General features: G+C 37.1%; 1 protein-coding gene across 3 annotated transcripts in view; it reads right to left on the bottom strand.

The window, feature by feature from the left end:
• LARP4B (La ribonucleoprotein 4B) overlaps nucleotides 1–27,912 on the bottom strand; it is a 56,503-nt gene that overhangs the window by 4,538 nt on the left and 24,053 nt on the right. Inside the window, exons 1-14 of one of the 3 annotated variants that reach the window (XM_054815474.1) lie at nucleotides 21,725–25,195; nucleotides 19,687–19,834; nucleotides 19,338–19,499; nucleotides 17,131–17,212; nucleotides 16,109–16,245; nucleotides 15,416–15,519; nucleotides 13,536–13,646; nucleotides 12,997–13,050; nucleotides 12,436–12,645; nucleotides 9,227–9,333; nucleotides 8,488–8,625; nucleotides 7,000–7,045; nucleotides 3,716–3,880; nucleotides 634–758 (exon numbers count right to left, since the gene is read on the bottom strand). In XM_054815474.1, the coding sequence (XP_054671449.1) occupies nucleotides 634–758; nucleotides 3,716–3,880; nucleotides 7,000–7,045; nucleotides 8,488–8,625; nucleotides 9,227–9,333; nucleotides 12,436–12,645; nucleotides 12,997–13,050; nucleotides 13,536–13,646; nucleotides 15,416–15,519; nucleotides 16,109–16,245; nucleotides 17,131–17,212; nucleotides 19,338–19,499; nucleotides 19,687–19,834; nucleotides 21,725–25,129 (4,994 nt within the window). In that variant the 5' untranslated portion in view covers nucleotides 25,130–25,195. Of the gene's footprint in view, nucleotides 1–633; nucleotides 759–3,715; nucleotides 3,881–6,999; nucleotides 7,046–8,487; nucleotides 8,743–9,226; nucleotides 9,334–12,435; nucleotides 12,646–12,996; nucleotides 13,051–13,535; nucleotides 13,647–15,415; nucleotides 15,520–16,108; nucleotides 16,246–17,130; nucleotides 17,213–19,337; nucleotides 19,500–19,686; nucleotides 19,835–21,724; nucleotides 25,196–27,912 lie in introns of those variants that run through there. The other 2 variants (XM_054815473.1, XM_054815475.1) reach the window with 2 other exon arrangements.

Below are 27,912 nucleotides of genomic sequence, written 5' to 3'. Positions count from 1 at the left end.
CAGCAGGAAGCAAGGCTCATGAAAAGCGAAACTTCAGGACAGATGAATGATCTAATAATGGGTCTAAAACTTCATCTAAGTTATAGCTATGATTTGCCTAGCACATTATGACTAGCATTACATTTAAAAATGCTATCAAATATGTTCCTGTGGAACTCTATACTACCAAATGCTATCAGAATGTCACAAATTGCAGGTTATTCGGTTATCTTACTGCTTTTACTGAAACACCTCAATTTGATTTGCAGGTTCCAATTAAAGTCTTGCTGAAAACTTACTTTATTGTATGGACAACGGTACTGCCCACAGGATTGTGGGTTAAATTTCTATGCTTCAAAGTTATCTAAATACAAGACAGTAAGGTATTCATTAAACTTTTAAATACTTGCAGAGACTAAAACACAACACTAAACTTTTGTCTGCCAAATGACTATTATTACTGAATCACTATTATGATATTGTTCAGAAATTAAGCTTTATTGCCTTTACTACAAGTACAATATAGAACAAAATATTATTTCTTTCATTAAGATTTTAATAGCTATTTACAGTGTTCCACCTAGCCTTCTCATGACAGAAAATGCAAAAATGATTCAGAGCAGAATAATTATAACCGTGTAATTAAGTGCTTACTCAGAAGACTGGGACGGTGAAGGAGACCTTTCAAACGTCCTGGGCAATGTAGAAGAAACTGGCAACAACGGCTCTCGAGGAATTCCCGATGGAATAGTGTTTGTACTTGCATCTACATTAATGTTCTGAAGGCGGAAAAAAGGCACAGAAGGAAAATCATAATATCCAATTAATATGGTTTGTCTGAAAATTAACACAATCAGGAAACAGTTTACAAGTTGATTTATAAGGGTAAATTAACTACAGAAAGATACAGAAGGATCCAATATGTATTGTAACAAATAAGTTTTTTCCTTTACAATTATTTAGAAAGACAAATAAGTCAGTCACACACTGTGGCTCTTTCCCAAAAAAATGGAATCTTAGTTCCCTTTGGGACACATTTGGATGACAAAAATCACTTCTTTCAACCTGGAATGTTGCACCTGCTGGTGACAAAGTAGGCTTTGTGCCTGTTCACATAACCATAGTTAGCCTGTTAAGACAAAAGTCTCCTAGAGTTAGGCACTAAGAACTGTCTTATTCAAAGCTCTAACTCTGCATCATCCCAATAGCTGATGCTAAAACCACCTAACCTTAAAAAAAGGTTTTGCAAACTAGCATTTGACCATCATTTAAAAGTCCCTTTCTTACGCTATAGGGTGATGTGCTACCAAGGTAATAAGGCTTTTACCATAGCCCTCAGAATTCTGCTAGTGACAAGTGATACTGTACTTCCAGATAAAGGGCAAATAGGTTCAAGATACATGCATGACTAAATTGTCACAAGACCAGAGAAGTAAGACTTTGTATCTTGAAAAATGTATTTCTGACATTTAAAACAAACAAAATGGTTATAGCAAGTGTTATGTTCTTTGTATTGCTTCTGATGTGCCCGACTCAAACCAGAACAGATTCTGGTAAGCAGAAGGGAAAGCAATGGGTGAACACAAGCACAGAAGGAACACCACAGCCACCCCTTTCCACCAGTCCAGGCACCATTCAAAAAGTCAAAAAACATGAGACTCTGGTCACTGTTAGAAAGGAAAATGGTATTTGATGACACTGTTTTAAATCAGGCAGCATACATTATGTACTAGACCTAAACCTAGTTTTACTCAAAGTAAAACTGTAAAAGGTGGATGTTTAGAAATAACAGCTTCTACAGTTTTACTCACTATAATAGTGTGCACAAAGGCTTGAAATTGCATGTTGCTGAGCATTCTGGCCCAAGCGCATCAAAACTTGTAGGTACATGGTTAAGTTTGAATAGCTTCAAGTCAAGGAGACATGCAAGTGCTGTTCCTAGGCTAGAAGACTCAGCCCCTGATCTGGCAGCACTGTAGTTTCCCAGTTAGAAAATGCAGGATGATTAACACCTGCCACTCCCCAGAGCTACATCTAGAAGAGCACCACAAAGCAAAGAACATGAAGATATGGATAACAACTGTTGCAAGTTACAGAACTTCAGTTCACTCAGGTTCTGTACACCAGACTTGCCCATCCATAAAACAAGCCTAGCACTGTGTAACTCTACATCAGGTGACATGAAAAAATATTGAGATCAAGGCAAAAAGCAGCCTGTACACAATGGCAAGATTCTAATGTTAACTCCAACACCTTTGTAGAACACACAATCGCTCTTCCGAGCCAGTTGCTGTCATCTTATTCTGTATTAACGCCAGCAAGGAAAGATAATGCGATCCCTTCCTTCCACACAATGGTACAGCCTAATGTATCCAAGCCAGAAAAAGAAATTGGGAATCAAAGGAAACTTTTTAATGTGACAGTGTTTTGCATGATCATAAAACCTCAGTGCCTGACTGATATTAAACCTGCCTCTACAGGGGAGAAATGGAAGTTCTTTACATTAAGTACAGTGCAAAGCAAGTACCAGATTTGTAATGGGAGAGGCAATGGGTTTTCAGCTGCAACATCAATAGCAAGTGCTGGAATTGTATTTAAAACTTGATATACAATAGCCAAAAACCACTTCAGAAATAATAGAGGTACAATACTTTAAAAATAGATCAATGGCCAAGAACAGACTACAATCTGGAGTACTGGCTGATAGTTAAACACTGCTCTCATCATGGCACTGTCCTGCACATTCTCCCTAAATGCAATCCTGGAGTGTAGTTGTCCCTATTACCACTTGTAGGAGGCAGAATAGATGGTTTGTCTGTGCAATCACTGCTTCGGGTGCAGGCTGCCCTGTTGCTTCCTCTTGCCTTTACCAACAAACACCCCTGAAAACACTTCTGCAACACACTGGTTTTAGATATGGACACAAGAGAGATTTTGGTGTTTCCTCAGGCTGCTTTGCACTGCTATATTCAGGGGTTAACTTCTTCAGTTGTGGTACAGCTGGAAAAAACACAAGTTAACATTAAAGCTAGCAAAAAAGCCAATACAGACTTCTATAGCCTAGACTGTTCCACAGTACACAGGGTTACATGACTCTTGATAGAGGAGAACATAGCATCACTCACAGATGGCATGGTAGAGACAGTTCTAAGAATGAAATCTATGAACAGCTACTGAACATTAATTTTCAACTGCATCTCTACTACATCTAGAAAGCAGTGGTTGCCAAATCATTCTGGTATATTTTTATCTTCCCAAGCAATATATGACAAGAACGCTGGGATCCAGCTGGGTTTGGTAACAGTTCTTGTTCCAGCCATGATGCCTAGCGTACTGAGATTACGTAGGCAGCTTCTTTATATTTCAGTGCTTAAACGTTTGTCTTTGTCACTTTAAAGTGTTTTATATACAACTCCAAAGTTTGACTTTCAAACAGGAGGAAAAAATTATCACATATTTTTCACCTGAGTATCATGAACAGCACAGAGCATATTTTCTAATCTCTGTTATTAACATCTACTTATACTGGTGTTCATATTCCGAACCATTTCAAAGAGAACATCCAACAAATTCTAAGATACAAGTGAAGACAGCAGCACATCATTTGACAGCTGTTTTAAAAAAGCATTTCTTACAACCCATGTAAAACCACAAGTTTTTTTTCTATGTATAAGCCATCGAATCTGAAAACAAGAGGTATGCAATTCTGTTTTCCCAACAAACACTGGCTACTCACTCTTTCTTTTGATGTTCCTATTACCACACTGGACAGTCTGTTTTCAAAAAGGTCTTCGGTCTTTAAATTGCCAGCAGCCCCGGGTAATGGAGGAAAGCTAGATAAACCCAATTCAAAGCTAGGAGATGGAGGTTTCGGGGGTGGTGGAGACTGCGTTTGGCCTCTCTGGAATAGAAATAACAGGTAGAGGTTACTGCACTGGATGACAGAAAAGACAGACTTGAGAGACTACACTATTTCACATTTCATTTATAACAGTGAAGACCTAGAGAGACCTCCTCCATCCTGCTTCCCAAAAAAACCCACACAGTATCAAGGAATAGAGGCTTTCATTTCACACTGGTACCTTAAAATATTTAACTATTATTGAAATGGGATGGCATAAGCATCCTTAAAAAGGTCACATAAGCTTTAGTGATACTGGTATAGTAAAAAAAGTCTTCCCGCTGACCCTTCCTTCAGGATGGACACTGACATAGAAAGGAAAACAGACCGGATTAGATATCACGATATAGTGAAAATACAAAGCCCATTTATGTGCCATTGTTAACATTCTAAATTAAAGAGTCAAGAATCTCATATCATGTTCAGATATATGAAGAAACAACAACGTATTGCATTTATGGCAAATATTGCAGACAACAGCAATTTTCATCATATTAATATGGATTTATATGGTCACTTCATAAAAATGCAAAGACAAATGTCAAAACTATTTGTGAAACAGGGAGAATTTTTCTAACTAAATCTAAGAAAAACAATGTCCTAGGCAAACACACATCAATGGGCTAAACGCAGCTATTTTGCCCTACAGACAGCAGTTCAGGAGTTGAGTGCCACAGTTAAAGATCACTTGTGAGGACTACTTCTAAAGAATTTAGCTTTACAATCCATTTACACAAAAAAATAAAATTCCTTTTGTAACATGCTGTAGCTGAAGTTACCCACTAACTTAATCTGCATCACGTAAACAAAGTAGTAACTCTTTCATGACTGTGCTCAGGCCTGTGCTAAGATGATCTCTGCTGCAGAATCCCAAATGCAACGCAGTCTTTGAGACTATTCCTATTTTGAAAAGGAAAATATTTATGGGTATATAGCCAAGATGGTCTGAATTCAAGCACGAGGCTTCTGGACAGAAAGATGTTGCATTACTTACTGTTTTTTCCCCTTCCTTCTTATGAAGAGCAATAGATACGAAATCACCCTCAAGGTCTTTTCACAAACTAGAGTTTATGTCAAAAGAAGTGTGTGTTGGGGGAAGTAGGAACAGAATAAATAGAGGCATGAGCAACTGCAGCTCCTAGGACTGCTACTGACCCAGCGTTACCCCCCAGAACACAGTTTAAGAGCGCTACAGCAATGGAAGCTGCAAATCTCCAAAAATAGAAGTCAGATGGCCTGTCAAAGGGTCATGGAAAGAGGCTACACTTATCCAGCTCAAACTACAAGAGGAACAACACCCATCCCTTTTTTGTTTGTTTTTAAGAACAGTTCTTCAAGTCAGAGCACTTAGTTTTCTTAAATGGGACCAAAGTCCTGCAATAGATAACGCTTTTATATTTGTTACAAACATTAAGTTTACAGATGAATCCTAAAAAACCCAACATATTAAGAGACAAACAGCATTAACATCTTAAATTAGTGAGACTAGGGATGACTTAAATGGATTTTAAGCTGCCAACTGCATAAAATTAATCAAGTCAACTTGCTATGGCAAGTTGAGTAACAGGCTTACGTCTAGCCTCAGACACAATGTGATCAAAAAGTTCATGCGCTTTCTCATAAGAGCATGCCTATTCTATAATTTTTTCCTTAAAAAAATCAAAGTGCAAACCAAATCAAATTCAAATGCAAACAGTTGTAGTGATGTCCTATGTACAATATTTAGCATCACACAAGAAACAGGATCCTGAATTCAATTATTTCCACAGTCTAAAGGGGTCAAATTCTAATCTTTCACTTCAGAGTCTGCTCCTTCCCAGTGTACACAGTGGTGGGTGTGCAGCAGCTCTCACCTCTGTTCAAAATGCATCACTGGACAGTACAGACTAAAGATTCACAGGCCTGAAAAGACTAGAAGGAACCTGGCTGCACAGGCTGCCATTAAAGCCAGGTGCTGAGAAAAGGGAACTGTGGGTCTCCAAGAGTCAAGTCTACCAGTTTTACATCCAAAGTTAAAATAATCTTTAAAGCCAGCTGAGTCAGAAGAACCTCTCTGGCTCAGTAAGAGTGTCCAAGGCAATCCTTTCACTCCAGCCACTAACTTAAGACACCTAACCTGTACCATTCCCTTGTTCTTTCAAAGACAGAAAAAATATTGATAGGAAAACATCCACCTAAATTCAAGCAGCTCTGAAAGGGCAAAAGAAGCATTGAGAATCCTACATGCAATCTGATCTCACTGAGCTCTGAGAAGTTTGACAAGAATTAAAAGCAACCAAAGGGAAAAATTGTCATTTTACACTTCCCAAACCTCGATACTCCTTTATCCAAGTCCCATAAGGCTACTCAACAGCAGGGGCGACAAATACAACGATTCCAGACCTTTAAGAAAGCATTATGGCTCACACAGTGGCATTCCTTTGCAATTGTAAGATAAGGAAATAATCCGGTTCAACTTTATGAACATGTCATGCGTGGCAAAAATGAACTGCAGAGAAGTGTCTGGTTTTATCAAATCAAGCCTTAAGTCCTACAAAAAAATTTACATTTTCTTTCTTCTACACAATGTCTAGTCCAGCCTTTTCAAGTATTAAGGCTATTTAAGTATTCACTTGGAATTTAAGTTTACCAAAACTGCAATATTTCAATAGTGTTAGTATACCCTTACCAAGTGGTACTTGGAGAGGCATTTAAGGAACAGAACTGATCACTTAATAACTAACATTTTAGCTATACATTATGACACATGGATCTACAAAATGTTCTTCAATGTCTACATTAACAATAACCAAGTATCAAGTGTTTTGATCTTTTCCTTAGCTATTTAGCTCTCCCTGAATGTCAACACTTGCATGCTGACAGAGTAACACTAAGACAGAATTTTTTTGCTACTATAAAAGAATAATTTTAAATTTTTCCTGACTTCTGCATTTTTGGACAATCTTCTCTGATACCCAAGTGCAGTAAACTCATGTGAATCTAGTAAGTTGCTGTCTTTAGTCAACTGTGACATACAATTGCTTGTGCAATAGCTTCTCACCTGCTACTCCACATAATATCCATACTATTGCCTTGTTACCCTACTTTTATTACAGATGAATACAATCATGAACACTCACTGTAAACTTGTCCTCCCTTTTCTTTCGGTAGCCATATGAGTTTTTCCTAAAGAAGAGAAAGCAGTTATCAGAACTTTGTCTATAAACGAATGGAAGATAGTTGGTGAAAGCAAGAGAAACGAATTCAAGTTGCTATTTTATCTATCTTCATTCTAGACAGATTAAAAAATGTTTTTGGGAAAAATTTCTAGCAAGCTCTCATTAAAACAAAGGTACAGATCTTATATAAGTCAGCACAAGAATACACCAGTTACAAACAATTCCCATGTTAAAAGCATCTCAGTGCCAATTTCATATAAGGCTTAGACAAAAACCTTTCAATATCCAAAGTGGTTTAGTCTATTTTGATACCTATAACTCTTGAAATATGAGTAACCATTTTGAGTTCAGGTAAAGCCCCTCCAAAATATTTTCAGTACTTCTCCCCCAGCCCTGTTTCAGGTAACCCCCTCCAAGCAGCAGTTTAGAATTCGCAATGCCTTCTAACCGTTTCAATATATTTTCTAAGTTTTCTGTTTGACTTTTAATGTTCTAAATGCATTCAATACCAAAGCATCAGAATATAAATCTAGGTACTGACTATTCCAGTACATTTTTGTAGTCTATAATTTGAGCAATCTTGTTTCCTACATCCTTAATCATACTTTCATCCACTAGTTAGAACACAATTTGGCAAATTAGATTTAGGAAAGCATTACAATCCTTGCACAAAATCCCCACTTAGTTTTGCAATGATACAATACAAGCCTAATACAGGATCATCTGCAAAGGACTTGACTTATCCTTCCATTCAGTAAGTCACTCAAAATGTGATTTACTTGGGGACACAAACACAGCCATCATTAAAAAAAGCTGCACAGTACTTTTATAAAGCACTTAATAGAACTATAAAGTATTTTAAGAAATTCCAAAATAAGCCTTCTCACATTAATATTGGTGCCACCAATTTTCAGCTCCCCAGGTATTTTTTGTTTGGCTGATTTTTTAAACTGCATAACAATAGTTTTCTTAGTTGCATGCAATCCTTTTTCCTCCCTCCATACCAATCCACCATCTTTGCAGTTGCAATGTTTAATTTGGGCAAAATTCTGATCTTTCAACTGAAAAAAATAACGAGCACTGCTAGTACAGGTTCAGGCGCTGTACACTGTACATTGTACACTGCTGAACAATGGAACAAGCAGAACTGCTTACACAAAAAATTTCCTACAATATAAAGAAAGGATACAGGATTAGCTCTTACAGCTGTAAATTGTTCATCAGTTGCCATTAATGATTTTCATTTGGTAGGAAAACATGCAAGTCCACTCTGCATTTGTTCTATATTTAGCACTTTCTCTGAAGTACGTTGCAAGATTTTAACTTTGAAGACAGTCTAAGTTTAAACAGTAATGAGAACAGTACTAGCACCATATCTCTTTAGTAAAAGTAGTAGTTTAGAAGCAGCAATACCAGGTATTTCAGAGGACAACTACAGAGTACACTCACCTTCCTCTACCTAATCCAGGAGAGGAATCAACGCTGGTCTGTTCCATCCGTCCAGTTCCTACTTCCCTCTTGGTGTAACTCGTAGTAGCATTCTGCATCCGTGTCCTGTTTTGTCCCGGCTGCCGCGTCTGTGGACTCCTGACGCCATTGATTAAACGATCAGCAGAAAAGTTGAATATTGTAGGACTGTCTAGAAGCCCAGGTCCCCTTTCTGCACTGGGTATTGTATGTCGTATATGAGACTTGCTAGGATTCCTACAAATTCAAAAGTCATTTCAACATACGTACTATGAGAGATCTTCTGAGGCCCAGGACTACACACAGATTTCAGAAGCAGCAAGACCTTTAGTACTTTATTACATATTTCTTTTAAAAGAATGGTAAATATTCATTTTAACAGGGCATGTGAATTATCAAAATTAACCTTTTTCACTATCTATTTTTCAACTATGTCTTTACTAAAAACTACTTAAACTGAAAATACTATATGAATATTCCTGCTGATCACATGCCATCATTCAGAATATTTCATCTAAATGCCCTAAATCACTGAACAGACAAGTTCTCAGCTTTCAGACAGTCCATTTACATTTAGAAACAGTACATCCACTAACAGTAACAGCACCGTCTGCCCTTTGGCCTCACTTAACCTTGCACCAGGTTCAATTTCACTAAAACAGATTAAAACCCCACATGCCAGATAAGAGCATGTATATTGTTAAAAGATAGTTCAACTTGCCTGTTCCTGGGAGGATATTGTCTGAGTGTAGTCAATGGAGAAGCAGCAGGCTTGAAGGTTGGAGATGTGAACCCATTGATAAATCCAGTATTTGGAAATGGTGTTACCTAAAGGATATATTGCATGCTTATAATTATAAACAAACAGAGTGCTATTTTTATTTAACCTCGTATTTTATGTCATTCTACCCAGGGCAGTACTTAAAAGATTGGCTCAAACAGCAATAGAGCATTTGTCCAGTGCCTTGTAGCCAACTTACAAAATGCTGCTTTTTGAGAACACAGCCACTACACATATGCAAGTTCTGATAATTTGTTAAAAGGATTGACAAACAAGTCAAAATTCTTAGCTGTAACTTAAGTAATGCTCCTTCTATTTCACACCATACTAGGCATGGCTTCAGAGTACAGAGATACTTCATCAGAAAGTCTAACCTACACAGCCTGAAATTGTTTCTTATATGTGAATCCCTCCCTAAAACAATAATTTCTTTTTAGTTCCTCATTCTTCTTATCTTCCACATGACACCTAAATAAAACCTAGAGAATAAGTGGATGTTAAGTGGACCTCTGATTCTTTTCAGATCTGACCACCTTATTCTACATGTGAATGACTGTCTTGTTGCCCAAGGAAGCAACATTAGCAAGAGATTTTTTGGGGTGGGTTCATATCAATGTTTGTATTAAGCAGTTATCTCAAAATCTGAAGCATGTTCATAATAATCTCTCCAACCTCACTAGCACACTTTTCTTTTATATGTATGTATGAGTTTCATCTAAGAAGTGTTATTATTAGTAACAGCAAATGCTTGCTTGTCATCTTCCCCGAAAAGAGCTAAAACACAGAACAGTAAGACTTCTATGTAGCACACTCTCTACACTTAATTAAATGGTAAGTAACAGCTGGGACTAAGACTGTTTCCTACAAAGGTATCTTTAAGCTTGTCTAACCTTTCTTGCAAACGTTAAATCATTAATCAATGAAAAATAAAATTTAATACCAAAGCTGTCATGTCAAACTACTGTTAGCCTAATCTAGCACACATGACAGCAAATGCTACCTCAGACTCCAAAAATAGGCCATTAGGAGTTTAATAAAGCTATTTTAGGAAGAAAGTTCCATCAAAACACTGCTTTGAAGTGCTTTCTGCTTTAATAGTTGCAACTTGAACACTGTAAAATTCAAATCAAAGCTAGTAAGCCACTATGAACCTGAACAGTGAAGAGACATTGAACATAAAGGAAAACAAGTTTAATTCAGTGCTTAGAGGGACACTGGCAATATTCGCCCCTTCTTTCTTTATAAGGATGAGTGATCTTTTTGGAGGGAAAAATGTAATTTTAATTTGCCAATAATACCAAAAGCTTCGATTCACTTTCTCCACATAATTTTTTTTCTTTCTTTTTTACAAGCAGGACAAACTAGATCTTTCTTCAAATACTGTTAAGTACTTGAAGTAGGTAGTTTTAGAGTTTTGAGAACATGTGTTGCCATATTCTAGTTTCAGAACTAAAACTGTGTGCCTACACTAGTGGGTATATTTAATCTCAAATTAGAAAATCAGACAAAGCAGTGTTAGTGTTTATGCCAAAGCAGAAGGGGAGAGAAACTTCAGCTATATTTGCACACAAGTCTCTACATGCAAACTGCAACCCTGTCATGAAAATTATTCCTGTGTCATTGTTCCTCATGCTTCCTGTTCTCCTCACAAGTAACTTCTATTTAAATATAGCTCTTATAAAAGGGTCAAGAAACATCATACTACATTAATGCACACAAAATGCAGCTAACCAGTGACAATACGCTGCAACACAGCGTGAGGCAAAGCTCTACCAGGTAATTTTCTGTTTTTACTAAGAAAGGTATGAGATCTTTAATGCTGGCAAACTTGTACCATCTTCCCCCCAAAGGCCAGGACTAGAAAGCTTTCTGGAATACAAAGAGTTCCAGGATGACATAAGGCAGATACACACTATGCTGTGCTTGAACCTGTAGCCAATTAGTCTATGTCTTCTACACCAGTGCCGTCCAACTACTTTACTAAACCACAGCAAGACTGTGCAACAGTCAGTCTTAGTTTATCACATTCATTGCTGCTTAATAAGGTGGCTTTCTCCTGGAATAACATTGTTCACTATGCTACCTTGTTTCCTCTGCATTCTTTCTCCCTTAAAAAGCCTTCCACTGCAAGTGCTCTGGCTACCTTCCCTCTGCATGCAGTGTTTAGCACACCAACTTTTTAATTAGCTTGCTGTTCAGTACACAGGAAGTTTGGTCAAGTTTGTTTAAGGACACTTTAATCCTCTGCCAAAAAACCTCTAAAAAGGTTCTAATTTTGAGCACTGCTACCCTAAGTTTTTTTAGCTGCAAGTAAAGAGGCATCTACAGAGGGGAGAAAGAGGTTCCACATAAGACAACCTTAGTCTCCCAGTCATTACAGAAAACTATTCTCATATTAGGTTTTGTAGTATAACAAAGGCAGACTGAAAGGGGCCAAGGTAATTCTGATGGGACTGTCACAATGGAGGAGAAGATGGAAGCAACGCTGCAGGATGCAGCGGATGTCCCATTAGAGTATATAAGGACTTACTGCTACCACCCTAGCTCTACCAATAGCACCTTTAAGAATTTTTTTTACAATAAGCCATTTAAAAGTGAATTATTTCTTTTATTAGCAAAAGTAATTTTTATTGCCAAAAAAGATGTTATTTTTGCACAGAAAATATTTTTCTTGAAGAACATGCCAAATAGGGTAATTCAGCATGTTAACCTAGAACTTAGTATCTTGTTCTTCCAGCAGGAAAATAAGTTATTCTTATTTATTGGATTTCATTAAGTTTATTCAATACATATCAGAATTACTTTTTCTGGTATTAGATCTTCAGAATATGTACGTGAATTTCTAAAGAGGCTTTTAACCATAACTAAAATAAGTCTTTAGTAAAGATTTCTTTTGGTAATGGTTAATTAATAATCTTTACTAAGGAACTGCCTCAAAAATTAAAAGGTAGAGAGAATCCCACTGCAATCTAGACCAGATGCTGTTTTCAAATAAGTAAACTTGTACACCATGGGAAGAATTTTGAAGAAGAATCAGAATCTTAAACTCCCATTTTCAGGATACATATGCTTCCTACACACCAGGACTTGATAAGAAAATAATACCAACTTTGAAAAGAATGCAACTGCTTCATAATCACAAGACTCACCAATGAAGGGTCAAGGTAGCTGTGCGTGGCTGACCAGGTCTGGGGGCCAATTAAGCTGTACAATGGAAACTGCTGATGGGGGCTGTATACTGGAGGTAAGTAAAAGGATGTTGTGTAACGCTGCTGCGTGTAGAGGTTCATATCCAGAGGTCTATATCCATTCTTTGGCAAAAATGTGTTTATAGCTATTGCCTTTGCTTTTATCCTTGCCTGCAAAGGAGATTACATTTATTACAGCAGCCTTTCAAATAAAATCAAGATAGTTCAAACTAGCAGCTCTCAAAACTTTTACTGGACACTTGTCAGTCACTGTTTTCTCCTTCAAGAAAGGCAGGAACAGCTGAATGCTTCCCTGCTGGCCTGATGCTGGAATGGATATACCACTGCCAGAAAGGAGGAAAAGGAGAAGTAAAATGGCATGTGCTACATTTCAAACCCCATCTCCAGGTCAAATGGCTGCTGAGATTACACCACTTAAATTTATATTAGAAAAGACAGTGAGCCCACAAAAACCAGAACACATACACACATGCCCCCCAAAACCCATAAAGATCTATTTACCTTAATTGGTTTTCCTTGGAAAGTTTTCACTTCTTCTCTAAGATATCTGTAAGCCTTTAAAAAAGTAATTACAAAATTTGTCAAATATAATTTAAACAAAGGAAACTTAAGTTTTGACAGGCTAAGCCTAACGATAATTCTTGAAGTGTCTGCTAACATTAGACTAAAGAAAACCCTCATATGTAATCTGTATTCGGCAAGATTTATCATCACAGAAGTGTTTCGGTAACATTAAAACAAGATTTTAATTCTTACTATTAAAGCATTTCAGTGTGCCATCCAAAATATCAATGTTCTTCACACAAAAAATTACGGCTTTGGCCAGGAAGCCAAGATATGTGAAACAAGATAAAACCCTTACAGGGTTATGTTTAACAGTACTGATAACTGAATATAAGCTAAGGGGAAGCATTACTGGTTTTAGAGGTTTGGGTGTTTTTCTTTTTAAATTGTTACACATTTGTCACACAGTTTATGACCCACCAAATCTACCCTCATCCCACCCTTGTTTACTGTCATATTCTAAAATATAGTGTTACCTGCTGTGCATCAGCTTCCGATTCAAATGTGATGAACCAATTGTCATTATAGGCAAACTCACAGTTGATAAACTTAGGTAAATTATCTCCTTTGAAAAGTGCTTCAACCTCCTAAGAAAAATGGTTTTGATAAGGGAGAGAAAAGGGTGGGAGAAAAAAATGGATGGACAGAAAAAACCATTAAAGTGCAGAAACTCTGGAATTCCAGGAAAGAAAGATAAAAAGCACTTTAGGGCTTACAAAACAGAACTGAGAACTTCAGAACACCTGCAGCAGTGTTAGCTCTCTCCAATCTCTCCACTAGCTCAAAGGAATACAAACATACCTCATCTAAAGCCATGCTGCAAGTAGAAGTTCCCTGATTTAAAGGGAGCAGGCGAGATAAACTATTTGATGCCAAATTTCAGTGTGTCTATGGCTTAAGTAGAGAAAAACGTCTATTTCCCTCATCCCAAAAATCACAGAGCCAAACAAAAGCCTGCACGTACTCCATGGGATAGGAGAACCTCAGCCTTTCAGCAGGATCCTGCTCACTCAAGCATCTACAGTTTAATATATTTGAAACAGATTTATGTTACCTCAAAAACAATCAGGTACTTTCTACAGAAAATGCACACCTTGGACTTTATATGTTTTAATCCACTTCCATATTATTTATTTTTGTCACAAAATTGAGGCAAGCTGCATCAAAATGCAATGCAACTTGGGAGGCCTGACAGTATTTTGGACCTTTGCTGCTTAAATAAGGCCTGACCATGCTATGCCAGAAAATGTATTGTATTAAATCTGGCAGGTTAAGTCTAGATTTTCCAGTCTGGCAAATTTAAATACAATGTACAAAACACTTCAGACCACCCCTTTTGAAAATAAAGGCTCCTCAGAACTTTGTTGTTGTTAAGCATTTAAGAACGACCACCCAGTGCTAATATATCCAACATGACAAACTGATGACAGCAAAAAAAATCTATAATATTAAAGCCAGGTAGTCTTTGAAAGGTCATCTTTCATTTAGAAAGCTAAAAGCAGTTGATATTTTTAAGCTGTGTATATAGTATACCTAACTTCTTCCCTACAATTCATTTTAGCATTTTGTTTCATGCTCCTGTTTATTAAGGCCATTTCTTTATGATACATTTTTAAACTGCAGTATTTTTAATTTCTGTATTAAGACTATCAAGAACAGCAACTCTTTCAGAATCTTTATTCTTCCTTGTAAAATTAAATAGAAGGGAAATTAAAATACCTCCCCATCATCAAGAATCTGTGCCTTCTCCTCAATTTGGAAATTCAAGATGGTTCAATATATGGACCAGTAGCTTTTTTCTAGTCTTTCCATCATAGTCCCAGCTACATCAGAGTTGCATTGAATACCTTTTAAAGAATCGAGTTCTCCATTCTTGCACTTATTCTGCAAGCCAGCAGAGAACTTTAGCGACTTGTTGACACATCTACCCTTGGCATTATGGAAATGTTTGCAAAATTAAGTACTTGACCCTAACAAGCTTCATGGTGCAGCAGTGACATTTTTCATTCTAAGACTTACCTTCCCTCATCTTCATTTGCTGTTTATTCAAGGAGCTGAGCTAAGTGCATATGGATAAGCAAGTGTCCAAGAAAATTATGGTATCTCTACCAAAAAGAGCCTTGTCAGTTTTTCAGCCCTCTGTAGAGCTACAGGTTTTACTACAGTCTTCTTATGAGCGACATTCTTTTATCAAATGTATTTATTATCCAAACATGCACGATAAACTGAGGTTTAGAAACACTGTTAGAAACTAACAATTTAGTAAGAAATGTGATATGCATATTGAAATCTGGAAGAAAACTAACTTCCAAATCCTAAGGGAAAAGCATTCTTTACTGAACAATTAAACACTTACTTCAATGGGGGTAGATTCAGGTACTTCACGTAAAATCACAATACAGCGATTCTGATTTGGCCTAACTTTTTCTCCCTTCTCATCCACTTGGACTAAAGGCAACGCTAAAAGAGAAAAAGACAAAAAAGTATTTTAGCTGTTAGCAATCACAGTAGCTTTTTTGCATACTGAAAGAGGCTGTGGACACAGTTTTACAATGCAAAGCTTTTTGTGCTAAACTTCGAATATTTTTTTGAACATTAAGAAACAAGCAGAAGATTACTAAGGATACTTTCTGACATATGAAACTGAGTAGACACGTTCCTTCAAATCTCTACACTCTTCCTACTCTTCCAGCCTAGAAAATCCTAATTCATTAGCTTTTTCTTCTAAGGCACACATTGAGTCATGTTCTTTTTTGATTCTTACCTTTGTGAGTTCAAATTCTCAGGAAAGGCTACTGGACATTGCCACTTTCTCATTTACACAGATCATTACTCAATACCTGAAATGCGAAGTAGCTTTGATAACACTGCAGTCCTATAATTGTGATGGTCTAAACTGGAAGCTGCTTCCTCTATTTAATGCTTTACAGGAAAAGCGTGGCATTTTATTGCAATACATAACAGAAAAAGGAAAAGGTACTGAGAATCCAGATTAGTAGTCCTACGGCAATAACCAAAATGCTTTCTAGCATTAAGGATTTTTACTCACATCTCAGCACTTCAACAATCAAATCCATATCAGTACTGAGTTTCTTGACATGATCAAGGTTTGCTACTGTCATTATTGGCACATACTGATCACTGTCCATCTGTGATATAAGGTACATGTCACTGGCAAGATTTTCTCTGTTGGGAGAGGGAAAAAAAAATGAGGAAATGTCACAGATGTAACTTTTGCCAACAAACTTGAGACAAACACTCATCACAGAGAGCAGATTCCTACACTAATTTTAATTTTCAGTATTTTCACCAACTCCCCAGTTGCATTCACCTACTATATTTTGCTGCCTAAAAACCTAAAATGTCTTTTCCTTCATGCAAAAGTATTGGCATCTTCTGGTTCAGGCAGCACATTACCCCCCCCCCCCCCAACACGTAATATTGTTAGGAGCTTATTACTTCAAATCACCACTGACTAACTGGCTATGCAGGAGTATACAGATTAGGAATTGTTCTAGACACATTTAGGATGTTTTAATCTAGACACAAGCACTGAGAATAATTAAGTACAAGTAAAATGCTCTGATGATCTTGCATCAGTCTATACTGGAATGTGTATGATTCAGAGCCCTTTTTTAATTTCTTTTTTAAATTGATCCTTAACTTAAAATATAAAGGGATCAACAGACACACATACAAAAATTCTAGTTTGTATCAATGCAAATTTTACAATTATTAGCTTAAACAAAGCTTACCAAATGGCTTAAGCTACTCAGTTTTAATTTGCAAAAAAAAGTAACAGTCAAAAATTCACCTGATCTGTAATTGCTTGTAACTACTCCCTCTTCAAAACAATATATTTGCTAGTTTGGTTTAGGCTCAGAAGTTTCATGTAAGCCTTAAGAGGTACATCAATACAATATTCTGGAATTTGTGTGTTACTTCCCCCAAATTCTCACCCTTTCCACTCACTTCAACTGACAGCTGTGAAATATATTAACATACATCCCAAGTTAGGTACTGGATCTTGTTAGTTACCCTCCAGTTTGCTACATTTAGGTATATACATACCTAGATAAGCAGAATTCCAGTGTTTTTTTCAGTAATTCTCGTAAATCTTCCTGACCTTCTGGCTGCAACTGTTCGTTTCCACCTAATAATTAAAATACGTAAGTTTAAAATTTAGTTCTGTTATACAACAGATATTTTAATCAAACCATCATGTCTATTACTGGCTGTGTAACTAGTAACAAATTTTCAAATTCAGTAAGTGTTCATTGTGTATTAGTTCACCATCCCCCAAAATTGCACAGCAACATTTTTTATTTCAGAAAAAAACATATCTGACTTCACTTGTTAGCCTCTGTTCTCCAAATAGATAAACATTTGAAGCAGTTTTAGGAGAGCAGCTACAAACACATCTCAAAGTAAATACTGAACTGATGTAGCTCATATATCCGTCTTCCAGTCTTAGGAACTAACCTATTTCTAGCTGACTAATGCAGCTAACACAGCAAGCAAGCAGTGTAACGGAGGCGCTTTGCACTTCTGGCCTCACACTAGTTCTGAAAAGAGTTTCAAAAACTAGTTGTGAAATATCAGCAGATATCCAATCAGTTAACAACTGATGTGTGATCAATTGACAATCTCTTGGTTAAGAAGAAATTAATTTTTTTCTTGTACCTGAAGTTTCAAAATTATCACATGGAAAACACTAATGTCATGTTCATTTTAGTTGAGGGTAAACTAATTGTGTGAGTGGGAGAACTGTTTAAAGATCAGAAGTTTCGTGGAGCTTTTAGAGATTTATAAAAACATTTAGTAACATGTTACATAAACGTGAATTACTTTTTTAAAAAAGTAATTCACACCAACTATTACCTTCTACACCCTTCCCTTCTTCAGTAACTGTCATTCTTTTCTTCAGCTCTCCTTAACCTTTCTTCATCCTAAATCAACTTCTAATTTCCTCCCACCATTTTGTCCTTCACATGTTCTATTCTGATGTAAATAATGCCAACGCCTGAGAAAAACACATATCAGGTACTAACCACTATTTCCCTTCCCCAACTCCTCTTCCTTCCTTGCCCAAAACCTAGCAAAGACCAAATTTATATGCTATCTTTTTAATTATTATTTTAAAAAATGAAGTCAGATTTTAGAGTTGGGACCATCTATGTTACTGTTCATCAAATGGAATAAATCCGACCTGCTGTTCAGCTACTTTACAACACTGTTTGACTCTTATTAAAAGTTAACTATTTGGGGCACGTAAAGGACATGCTGACAAGTTCTAACACTAAGCTGAGGAACACTGTTCCCTTCTAGAGTGCTAGGCACCATTATTTTCTATTTGCCAGTTAGTTATTTATATTCCCCTATAGTACCCTTAAGTAGAAAAGTCAAGGAGAACTTTGTTTTCAACACAAGCAAGGATGATGCCACAACTGTGTCTGATTTCAGGTGTCTTGATTTCCAGCTATTACGGATGCTATACTGGTCATTTTAAATACAAGTGATAAAATCAGCTAAGCACAATGAACAAGAACCAGACCTCTCATGAATCTCAGGAAACACCCAGCACATTTTGCTCTCTTTCCCATCCCTCATCTCAGTTCAAGTAGTAATCCTACATGCATCTTGCAGACCTTCTGTCCCTTTCAGTGATTCAGCCATGCTTATCTTTCACTACGCTAGTTTCCAGAAGTTTCTTAAAACATGCCATCTGGTATAGACTACAGCTACTAACAGTTGCACTGAAAAAATCATGAAAGTTCATTAAAAAAGAATGCAAAGAAGTTAAGACTAAGTTGTTGCTTATTTTAGCATTTTAAGTACAAGACTACTCTTTAAATACATTAACATTACTACTTGAGACACAAATGGTAGGTGAATTTCACCAACTAGAACCATACAGCTTAAACAGATACCTACATGTAAACATCTACACTAGATACCTGCATTCAGAATAATAACTTTTCAGAAAACAATACTCAGTTACATCCAGAACTTAAGATCAATTCAGTGCAGTATCTCATAAGGCCTATACTCAGAGACTAGTTTCCAAACACATCTAAGCCTGAGAGCAAAAGAGACAGGATTTTCTGTGGTCTGTTTACATACTACATCTATTGAACAACAGAAGTGGTGTCGGGTTTTTTGGCTGGTTGTTTGGGGGGGTTGTTTTTGGTGTTGTTTTTTCATGGATGCTCACCATTCAACTCAAAATATGTTTTCTTTTTTTAAACCAAGTCCAAGCAAATATAGCTTTCTCTTACCTGTCTGGGTGGTTTCATGCATAGACTCATACTCAGAATGATCGAGAGCCAAAGGGTTCATATCTGTCTGGTCTGACACCGAAACAGCTGGTGACGGCTCCTGCAGCTCTGTCAGCACTGCATTCTGATGCTTTTTGTCGCCGTCACCATTGGCATCCAGTCCTGCAGCAGAGATGACAAACACACTCAGAAAGCATTCCTTCTAATCACACTAACATCATAATTAAGACTATATCTGAATGAAGTTGCTTAGATATTTGCAGTCTTTTTTTAACAGGAAATGAAAATTGAGAAGTTCTGCACTGAATTTTACCTTTTGCTTCAGCAACAGCTAGAAACTTATTCATACCTTCTTTACAAGAATCTGGAGGCTGGTCAGGTATTTCTTCCCACGTTTTGCTCACGCTACCATCAGTGGCACCACTTGCTTCCAAGTGTAACATATGATTTCCCCACACCTTTGCATTAGGATTCAACTCAGAAACCTTGGTTGACTCCTACAAAAAGAAATTTCTTTGATTATGCACTTTGTGGATGCACAGTATGCATCTGTGCATATATACACACAGTTTCAAATAACAGTATCAGATGCATAACTCCAGATTGTATTGTCAAGGGTTTTTTTCCACATCTGAATATATTAACTGAATTGCCATTCCATAATTGTTTCAGGTACAAAAAACCTGAACTGTGCAGCACAGAATTAATTTCCCTGATCAAGAATCACCAGAACAGGCTAGCCAAGCAGAGCAAACTACAACAAACATTTCATTCTTTGCTTTAGACAGACTAACTCAACCTGTACTTGCCCTAGACTTCAGGCAGTTCTAATATACATGTTAGCTCAATGTTGACTATATTATTGTATCTGCTTCTACAAAACAACATAAAAATTAAGATACAAAAGCACGTGGTTTGGTTTTTTTCTGGACTTAAAGATACAACAGTTTTAAGGAAGCATTATGGAAATGAAAGCAGTGAGATGTGGATGACAACTTCTGTCATTACTTCAAGAGAAAAACCAGAGTGTTAACAAAAGTTTAGGTTAGTTTTCCCTTAGGCAGGACAAAAAGAATGAATTACCAGATCCAGTTAAATCATCTTAGGCTCATCTGCTTTAACCTGGATTGGAAATGGACACATTTTACAGTTATATATAACCATTAAATAAATGGTTATACTTGTGCTTCAGAGAGATTGCTCTCTGCAGTGCCAACATCTACAATACTTTTTTGATAGTAACATGAGACAGTTCTCTCTTGTTTTGTTCATGTTTGAGCAAAATGCATTAAGTTATTCCATACCTAGAATATCTTTGGTGTATTTTAATATGATGATTTTACTGGAAAGAGTATTGCTCATGATAAGACATACTAAAAAAGTTTACTAAAATTTGTTTTGTGAATTTAAGGATGCTAGGAATATTATAGAGTTTAAGATAGGCATTTCAAAACTCCATGAAGCTTTAACTATTCTGAAATACATGCACTCAGATAGTCATTATCATAGTGCATAGAAAACACATCCAGAGGGTAAAAAGATTTAAGTAATCTCAACCTAAACACATCTACTGAATAACAGAGAAAAGACTTAGAGAAAGTGGAAGTGTTCGACATAACTACTGGAATAGTAAGGATTCAAAGATGACAGCAAGTTCCATCGGTTTCCATTTTTAACACAAAAGTTCCCCCAGGAGATAGCAAACAGCCTCTAGCACAATCTGCTGCTGGCACTGCAACTGCTGGGCAAGGTCAGAGCAGGTGCTGTAAGGTGTCGGTGCAAGGAACACCTCAAAGCACCGGCCCCACTCAGCAGGGAAGGAAGAGGAGCAGCAGCTGCCACAGGTCAGCTTTGTTTCTTTCTTACCCCAGCTGGCCAAGATCCAGTCTAGCTCATTCCCCACACTTCTCCTGCAGCCACTCCTTCCCACAGCACTTCAGAAGACCACAAGTGAGCAAAAGATTTCCTAATTGCTACCAAGCAAGAATTTTAAGATTTCAGGAAAGCCACAAACACTTCTTCCTATATGAAGGTAAAAAGCACTATTAAGCCTGTAGAAAGTTTCCCTTCCACATACTGAAGTGTTCATCTCAAGTTCATCTAGAATTGAGAATCTGCAATCAAGATACTTTGCCCAACATTTAAACTTCCACACAAGGTAAACAGAACAAAAAGAAAAAATATATCAATATTAAGCAACATTTTGAACTACTACATTCTGTACGGTATTTGGTTTTGCAAAGGAAAGAGAAGGAACAGTCAGCTTCAGAACAAAATAACATCTGATATATTTAATATCTAATGAAACCACAGTTTGACTTGGCTTCTTGCAATTCTTATCTTTAGCTTTAAGCTTTAACATCAAATCACTTCTGCAGAATACTTACAAATTCATCTTTATCTTGCCATCCCCAAGCACCAACATTCCCTGGTGCTAGCAGCTGATACGGGTATCTTCCCACTGCATATGAAGCACCTGTTAAATCTTCAGGTTCATTCTGGAAGTTTTCACTAACTATACACAGTCTGTCATTCTTCACAGTATTGTTAGAAATTGTATTATTCCATAAAAAGCCCATCAGATATTCACCACTACCAGCAGTAACAGTGTCAGAAAATAGCTGATTTGTCCAATCAGCACTGCCAGTCTGAAGACTGATGACATGTGACCATATTTCAACTTGGGGATTTTGTCTGTCCAGTTCATAGGAGCATTCTTGGTCATTCAATCCGTCTTCCATCAGATCTAATACACACCGCTCACTGCCTTGCTGAAATCCTGTGGCACCAGGAGAGGCACTGTGTATTTCATAGGAAGGAGTTGCAGCATATTTGTCTACCTGCTTTGGGTCAACAAAAAATCCAAGCTCTTTGTTTGAGAAAATCTTGTGATCTGACTGCATCTGTTCCAAACTTGTGGTCAAGTCATTCATTTGAGTATTTAATATGTAACTGGTGTTTTTCAGCTCAGTAGTCTTGGCCTCTAACTGCTTTAAATTCTCTGTGGTAAAAGCTTCTAGATTCCCAGTTGAAATATTAAAATCAGTGAGGTTCTCCTCCTCTGAGTGGATACAGACACACTGTTTTACTTCCCCATCCTGAAGACCACATTCATTTACATCACACACACTTGTTTCAGGAGTTTCTGATCCTACCTCAGCAAAAGGCCCCACAGAAACTTGGGTATTCCCAACCTCTGGCTCTGGACTGGCACACTGACATAACTCCAGCTCTTCCACTGGTTTATCACACACATGAAAACATGAATTTTGACACAATGAACGTAAACAATTATGGGGTTTATGTAAGAGATTACTGGTATCTTCCAGACTTTTAGTGTCATCTGTCAATTTTACACTCTCATACATACAGTTGTCCAAAGCTACAGGTACAGTGGACTTAGTATTCTGATCATGACTCAGGCCTTTATTGCAATTTAAGATGTTTTTATCACGATCAACAATGTTAGCATCCAAATTCTGGTTTACTTTTTCTGCCTTATCAACTGTCACATTCAGAACTTCAAATTTTGTCTTTTTTACAGATTCTACTACATCCCCAGCTATTTTGGCTGGGTCAGTCCTTGTATTCCATTGATTTTCCACTGCGTGGAAGGAATGTACATCCTGTTGCTCATCTTGTCTACAGTTCATATCCATTTTATTCATATCCTCATGTTCCACAGGCACATAAGAGACACTGTTTTTGTTGTCTGAATTTGAATATTTGCATACTTTACCTTTACCAGCTGGTGCCTCTTGTGAAATTGGACACTCTAGGCTGTTTTCCTTTAGGAAAATTTCATCTGCACTTGTGTTATATATTTCATGAGATGTTAAAGTGCCATCACTTACCCATGATCGAGGTCTGCCCAAGCTACCAGCTTCCTCAAGCATGTCACCTTTTAGCTCAATGATACTCACACAGACATCTTCCTCTGTCCCACTATGGTTTGCAACTTCAGCTGATGTCTTGTTTTCAGTGCAACCCTTAATTTGAGTTTGAAAATCAGAACTTTCTTCCACGTTTTTGTGCATTCCAGTCATATTCAAAGCTTCACAGCTATGCAAAACTGTACTTGTGCATTTCTCTTTATCTTTCAAGATTTCTTCCAAAATGCTGTGATGTTCACTGCAGTCAGGTACAAACATTTGGCTATCACCATACATTCTTTGAAATGTTCTCTTTTCCACACTTGAGTTTACTTCACTTTCTGGCTGTAGGAAGTAGCCTTCAGCAAGTTTTTCTACATGTTGACTTGCCAAAAAAGAATCATTGTCCATTTCTTGTAACTCTAATGATAATTTAAAGTTATCCTGGATGTATTCTGCCACCTGTTTAGTATTTATTTCCCTTATAACACTTGAGGGATGCCTACTTAAACCAAATTGAACAATTTCAGAATCATGACTTCCCTCAATCTTTCCTGAATTACATACTCCAGTGTTTAACAATACATTGGAAATACAATCACTGTGTTTTGTGTTTTCTGAATTAGGGCTGTATCGGTCCTCTTCAGCAGTATCCACAAATTTGACAGAATCACAAGCTCTATGGAGTGATTCATTCCAACAGACAGCATTACCTGTGGTATGTACCTCCTCTTGTTGATTCTTAGGGACAACTTCATTGTATTCTTCTGCTCTCAAGGCATCTGTTACTGTATTGTCAGTATTTAACCCATGCACCTGACACCCATTAGCCAGTAAGTTATCACAAGAAGACTGTATGTCTATGCTACAATATTCCTTTGTTTTCTTTTTCTGCATGTTTGACCTATCCTCTTTTTTACACTCTTTCCGTGAATTAAACTTAGCTTCCACTTGTGCCGACTGCTGCATTGGAAATTCCTCCCCAGTGTCTAGAGGTCGTGCCATGCTGCACATTCCTTCATCAGTAACAGCTGAGTTATCTATGTCTGCTGCAGTCTCTTCATGCACAGTAGCTGGCATGTCTTCATCCCCTTTCAGATCTTCAGCATCTACAACACAAATACTGTAAAACTCCCTATCTTTTGTATTTTGTCTGTTGTCTACGTCAAGATAGGAAAATACTGGAGACATCTCTCTATGTGAGCTTGAAACTTTTTGTAGGCTGTCACTCTTGCTGTCTTCAACATTTACTGTTGTTACATTTTGCCTTGAATCATCATATGTAACTGCATAATCCTCCAGAAAATTTCTATTTAAGGAAATTTCACCCTGTAAGCCTTTGCCTAGGATATCTGGTACATGTGAAGTAGAAACACTATCAAACAAACAATGCTCTTTTGCAGCTACATTTTCATTATTAATATTACTAGTAATATTTTCTGTATTGTTCATGTGCTGACCATTACTATTAGGTTTTTTAGGTGCTCTTTTTTTAATAACGCTATCTTTCTTTTCTTCACTTTTCTGCAGATTTCCGTATGTACCAGAGACCTTTAGGAGGTGACTAAAGGAATTAAAGAAGCTAAAAGGCCTGTCATACGTCCTCCTAGAGCTTTCACAGGGAGTATTCTCCATGCTTTTGTATGATGGATATTTTGCTTTTCTATCCCAGAACCCAGATTTAGAATTATATGCTGCGCAATCATTGCTATGAACACATTCAATGCCGAATATCACAGCTGCCCCACTAACCGTCCTTCCCACTGTATGCAGATCCTGGCTTTCCACAGTTCCTAAAATTGAAGATAAAGTTTTACTTATCCTTGACCCTGGTGCTTCCTCTTCCACAGACTTTTGTAACAAGCCGGTTTTCTCCTCATCCATGCTGTTACTCAATTCTTTACTGAAGCAGCAGCCCATGTTTAAAAGTAGTGTCAGACGAGTCTTCTCATTGCAAATCAGCTTTCTCTATACACTAAACTTTCTACTGCTGCTGGGGAGACAAGCCAACACCCAGCTGCCAAAAATAGCACACTTTAAAACCATGCAGGGGTTCATGTGTCATTGCCACTCAAAGTCCAAAATCCCAGTTGCTGAGCAATGTTTTAGTATTTCATCATATGCACTGTAATAGTCAAGCCAAATAATTCTCCTAATGAGATTACAATCTGTTTACAAGTATTACCAAGTCTTACGAACTTCCATTGTTTAATTTCCTGAAGAGTTTCCTTCATCCAAATCATTAAAATATTTAAATGACATCTTTCACAATGTCCATGTGTGCCAAAAAACTGCTTGCCTTCATATTTAATGACTCCTGCTTTCTATACAAGCATAAATACAATCTGGCTTCACATGTTTAAATCCGATTTGAAGCCTAAACTAGTGGAAGCTATCGGATCAAACACAACTTGGACCATTTTTTCCTCCTTCTCCTCCCTTCCCCCAGAGCTGAACCTACACCAAGATAACTTCTTTAGGAAAAACAGGCTAAAGATAGATAAGACCTCATGTATTCCATTGAACAGTCATTGTACGTTATCAGAAGCTAATTCTGTTCCAAGCTTTTTTTTTAATTCGTTATCTGCATGAAAAAAAGCATACCTAATCCCTCAGTGACTTACAGCACTGTAAGGGGCCTCACAATCATCTAACCATCTCATAGTACCATGGCAGGATTAATTATACTTAATCTCCCAAAAAAAGTGTCAGATGGATTTAAAAGATAGTTTGACTAAATGCTACTTCTTCCAAAAATCTGTTCCCAATATAAGTTTTTTTGTTGTATGGAAATAGACTTCTTACTGACCTTATGACAGCACAGAACATCTTTATACACATGTATTTACATATTGGAAGACTTCTACTACTGTAAATCCCTTTACTTGCTAAAACTGTGGTTCTGTTTCTTCAGAAATAAAAACTGAATAAAAAAGCTGAAAATACCCAGCAATCTTTTCTGCTCTAGAGTTGTTCTTATTTGCCTTTACATAACCCTACATCACTCAGACCTCCTCTCAAATTCATTGTTATTATTTAAAGTCTGGACCCCATCCTTCAGAGAGCTTACAGACTGTACTACTACAGCACCACTCCATTACTTAAAAGATACTGGAAACACAGAAAAAAGACAAGACAAAGCCTTAAACTATTTCAAATGTTCTTTCAGCTGTACATTGAACTGAGTGCTATTTTTCAATTGGTTGTGCACCTCATGGCAAGTTTAATCAAGATGTACTTGAACTAGAGTTCTAAGTTAGCCTGGCAACTTGCCTTCAATTGTATTCATATATCAGTATATAGGGGCACTGCAGCTAATTAAAGCAGTTGCCTTTCAACTAACAAGTAAGAGGTCTATTTTAATTTCTACTGTAAGTTATACTTGCAGGGTAAAGGCTGCTTAACGCAGATCCATGCTCTAATATTCCACTATCATTACTTACTGACATAAGTCATTGTGACTTATTTTACAGCTGTTTCATGGCAAGTCACATAGCCTACATAAGGCTTAAGACATGATTCAGTCTATGTTGTCTATACGGCCCCATCACCCCCGCCACTGCAAGATTTCTGCTTTGTTTCCAAAATTGAGGGGGGAAAAAAAAATCCATCTTTACCAGATAAGCCCACAGTTACTTCTTTCAATCTCCTTTGTTTACGTTTTTTCTGACAGAAAATCTACTACTCTCAACATAGAAATAAATTAAGCATCAGTTCCTGTTTTACTCATATCTAGTTGGTAAACTAAGCTCACATCTGTTTAGAATAATAAACCAAAAGAGAAGCAAGCATTTTTAGTTTCCTGTTGTCACCTGAAGATTGCGAAAAAAATGATACTGCATTAAACCACAGTAAGCAGAACCAGGCTGGATTAAAATCAGGTAGAAGATAAAAAGCTCTTGCTATCCCAAACTGTTCACAATCGTCTGATATTAACTTGCAAGTACAAGGCAGCACTGAGCAAATGCAGAAGCACCCTAGAAATTCTAATGTTTCACTTCAGTCTGCACTGCAGTCACTGTGAAGCACTCCTGCAGTAATAGTAGTGGATTTCACATTTAACAGCATAAAACAGACTAGAGATGACTCCCTCTTCCTTATCCAGTCTGAAATGCTTCTATTGTCTCCTCTGAAGCTTTTGCAAGGTATTAGAATATTTGAGTCATTTCTTATCCTACTTCTCTTTATAAATACTCTGTGCAACACAAGAAAGTGCAAAGCTGTAATATAGCTGCCAGCACAGCTTTTCTCCCCATACAAGTATTCTGCTCATGGGACAAATTAATCACAAAAAATAATGCGCTTTAGATTCTTAAACATAGGTTACCATGTATTTAAATGTCATATAAATTTAAATGCCACAGGCAGACTCAGATTTGTATATGAGAAAACCATATTGGCTAAGTTTCAGGAGAAACTGCCTATTCACCACTAATTCTCTGACCATAAAAAAGATTGCTGAATTGGCTAGGGAATACATCCCCTCCTCAGCATGCCTGCTTTGAAATTGCCAAGTAAGAAAAGAGAAAGACTACCCTGCCCTCCCCAGTTTATCCAATATGTGAAGCCCCAAAGTGCCTGCAGATATATTGTTCTTAAGGGTAGGAAGTTTAATGCATCATTGCTGCCATCTGCTGCATTTTTTTTAATTCTCTCATGGGACAAAGTTATTCAACATGCTTGGATCCAGGCTTAAAACTATG

This window comes from Grus americana, chromosome 2 (assembly GCF_028858705.1).
Source record: "Grus americana isolate bGruAme1 chromosome 2, bGruAme1.mat, whole genome shotgun sequence".
Classification (NCBI taxonomy): Eukaryota; Metazoa; Chordata; class Aves; order Gruiformes; family Gruidae; genus Grus; species Grus americana.
Note: the sequence above shows the minus strand (reverse complement) of the source record. Positions and strands in the feature narration are given on the sequence as shown.